Raw genomic sequence first — 2,860 nt, 5'->3', positions numbered from 1 at the left:
TTCAAGAAATACCTACTTCCTTTTTTATCTCTGTCCAATCTCTGTTTCAGGTCAGCCCTCCCAAGCCATCACTGGCAGTCCACTCAGGAGGCAGGAGCTTCCCTTGTCATGCTTGGGACTGTCTCTGGTCTGTTCTCTTTGCCCAAGCCTACACCAGGCCCTAAATCATCAGCCCACGGGCATTTGAGCACTGTCCCCAAGGTGTCTGCTTTTGTCCTATCCCCTTCCTAGGCTTGGTGTACCGGGTTCCTCCAGCCCATGGTGGCTCAGGGCACTCTCCTCTCTGACCAGGCACACTGGTGCTCTCTGGAGCCACTCTGTCCCTTTGTGCCTCAGGCTCATTCTGCAGGTGCCGAAGGTGGCACTTGTTGCCCTTCCCAGGAATTGGAATTACACCGAAAAGATGGTTCCCTGTGAACAAAGCTAGCTTTATTTCAACAATTAGATCAACTCCAGTGTTTGCCTGCACACCGGAGAGAAATGTGGGCGGGACAGAGCAGGGTTTTGACACTGAGGCTGCCTTTGGATCAGCAGGCATTGCCCCAGCAGGAAAGGGCTGTGGTGCACTGCAGCCTGCCCTGGATCCTGCCTGTCCTGCTGCTCAGGAAGCACTTTCAGCGGTGTGGTATGCACGCATGTTGTAGTCAATCCAGTGATAGAAGTGCCGAGTGGAGATGTAGATTCCAGGCTGCTTTGGTCTGGCGCAGCCTTCTCCCCAGCTGGTTATGCCGACAACCCACCAGTACTCGGCGGTGCTGTCCTTGCACATGAGAGGACCACCACTGTCGCCCTGCAACAGAGCAGAGAGGATTAAGGTGGTGTTGAGTGGCCCCTGCCAGCACCGGGGCTGTCTCCTCTTCTCTCACAGCCCCTGCCAGAACTGTATTCCAGGCAGAGGAAGGCTCTCCTCAGAGGCTGGAGCCTCCAGAGCCTTGGCTGTGAATGGCTTGGGGTCCTGTAGGGTAGGGCTCTCTGTGTCCTCTCTGCACAAGGCAGGAGTCCTGGATGTGCAGAGCATGGATGTTTGGCACCCGGATCTCTGCGCTGCCGAGAGCGCTAGCTGGGCTTTCTGGGCTTTCTGGCACAAGGGGGGCACTGGGCAAGTAGGAGTGGATGGGGAGTGTGTAGGAAGCCCCCCCCCCCCCCCCCCGCCCCAGCAGCTGGGGGGGAGCTGGGGCTGGGAGGGTGACCGGGAGAACTGGCCGGGGCAAAGCAGACCCTGGGCTGTGTTTGGGCAGCGCTGCCAGGGCTGCTGGTGCTGCTGGGGGCTGAGAGGCTCGTGACACATTCATACCTGGCAGGCGTCGATGGCGCCCTGTGGGTAACCAGCACACAAGTTGTAGGGGTGGACTTTCCCTGCATACCAGTCACTGCTGTTGCAGAGCTGGGAATTGATGAGCTGGACCTTGGCCTCCTGCAGGCGACCACGTGAACCTTGAGCTGTGAGCAGAGAAAGCAATAAGCCCTCAGCACCCCCATGTCAGTTCTCCTTCCCCGTCTGAGGGGAATCCCTGTCCCTTGGGCACGGCTTTCCCTCCGCAGAGGCGCTAGGGCACGGTGTCCCTGCTTCCCGCCTTTGGGGAGCAGGCCAGGCCCATCTCTGCACCGGGCTACGTCCTTCAGCCTGGCTTTGGACTCTGCTGTGAGGAAGCCCAAACCCTCTCCCCACTGCACTTAGCTGGAACTCACATCTTGCAGTGGTGGAACCCCAGCCAGCGATCCAGCAGTTGTTGAGCTTTGAGACTTCTAGGGCGGGGTCAGCCAGACAGGCCAGCTGGATGTAGGCGCTGCACTGGACAGAACCGTCCAGTTGCAGCAGGGCAATGTCGTAGCTGAAGTCGGCACGCTTGTAGTAGGGGTGAACCACCACCTGCTTCACGTTGCGAACTACGGCCCCAGGGCCCGGCTGAGTGAACTTGGTAGCTCCAAGCACCACATACAGCATGCTGATGTCACTGGAAAGAAGATGGAGAGAGGGCTGAGAGGGAGCAGAGCCATGTACCACAGCAGCCCAGCAGCTGCCTCTCTTCTGCTTGGCAAGGCAGAGAGGGAGCAGTGCTCTGGCAGGTGTGAGTGCCCTCACACACATGAGGCTGGGGGAATGTCGAGCTGGAGGCCGCTAGGAAGCCTTGGCACAAGCCCAGGCTTCTCCTGAGCAGTGTGGCAGCTGGACTGCCTGAGAGGAAAGGGGACGGGAGTAGCAGGTGGTGGCTGCTGACAGGGCACCTGCTGGTGTAGCGAGGGTGTCCCCATTCCCTGGTCTGCCTTACTCAAACTTGTCGAAGCAGTGGGCCGCCGTGAGGACCCAATCTGCAGTGATGAGGGACCCTCCACACCAATGACCCAGGTTCGGTGAAAGGGGATGTTGGATGCTGACGATCCAGGGCCAGGATGCTTCCAGAGCGCCTACTCCACCCACAATGCGTGTCATGCCGAAGTCGTAAGCTTCGTTGCCGGTGGAATAAGTCATGGGGTAGTAGTCAGGTTGCGGAGCGCGGAGGCCGCAGGAACCTCTGCAAGCAGAAAGTCATTTCCATGCTGCTGCGTGGCCTGCTGTGGCTCAGGCTGAAGCTCAGCCCTGTGCCCTCCCCACAAGCGTTTGCAGGCCCAGCAGGCCAGGGAAGCCCATGGGATGTTTGTCTGTCCAAGGAACGGAGGCTTCCCCATGGTGGGTAGGAAGCTGTGGCCCAGCCACGGGGGACAGGCGGGTCCCCTCCAGGGAAGGCCCCAAGTGTTGCCACGGCTCCCTCCCAGGGCCTGGGGCCACTTACCCGCAGGGGTACTGTATGCCGTGGGCCAGCGCGGCCACGGTCAGCAGGACGAGGAGGCCGAGCCGATTCATGGCTGCCAGAGGCACGTG

General features: G+C 60.0%; 1 protein-coding gene across 1 annotated transcript; it reads right to left on the bottom strand.

The window, feature by feature from the left end:
• Positions 1–601: 601 nt before the first annotated feature.
• On the bottom strand, positions 602–2,470 carry LOC136287511 (acrosin-like). The gene is made up of 4 exons (XM_066180294.1): positions 2,411–2,470; positions 1,675–1,882; positions 1,295–1,434; positions 602–790 (listed from the first exon to the last, which is right to left on the bottom strand). Exons 1-4 carry the CDS (start codon positions 2,468–2,470, stop codon positions 602–604), a joined length of 597 nt encoding a protein of 198 aa, XP_066036391.1.
• Positions 2,471–2,860: the final 390 nt, after the last annotated feature.

The sequence above is a fragment of the Chamaea fasciata genome, unplaced genomic scaffold (genome assembly GCF_029207755.1).
Source record: "Chamaea fasciata isolate MVZ Bird 193981 ecotype frontalis unplaced genomic scaffold, bChaFas1.0.hap1 SCAF_3, whole genome shotgun sequence".
NCBI classification, from domain to species: domain Eukaryota; kingdom Metazoa; phylum Chordata; class Aves; order Passeriformes; family Sylviidae; genus Chamaea; species Chamaea fasciata.
Note: the sequence above shows the minus strand (reverse complement) of the source record. Positions and strands in the feature narration are given on the sequence as shown.

Bases quoted from the DNA above. Each gene is read 5' to 3' on its own strand.
- LOC136287511 (XM_066180294.1), bottom strand. From the start codon at position 2,470: ATGACTTATTCCACCGGCAACGAAGCTTACGACTTCGGCATGACACGC. The intron at 1,883-2,410 runs GTAGGCGCTCTG...GCCGTAGTTCGC, and splicing joins TGACACGCATTGTGGGTGGA to AACGTGAAGCAGGTGGTGGT. The intron at 791-1,294 runs GTATGAATGTGT...GCTCTGTTGCAG, and splicing joins GCGCCATCGACGCCTGCCAG to GGCGACAGTGGTGGTCCTCT.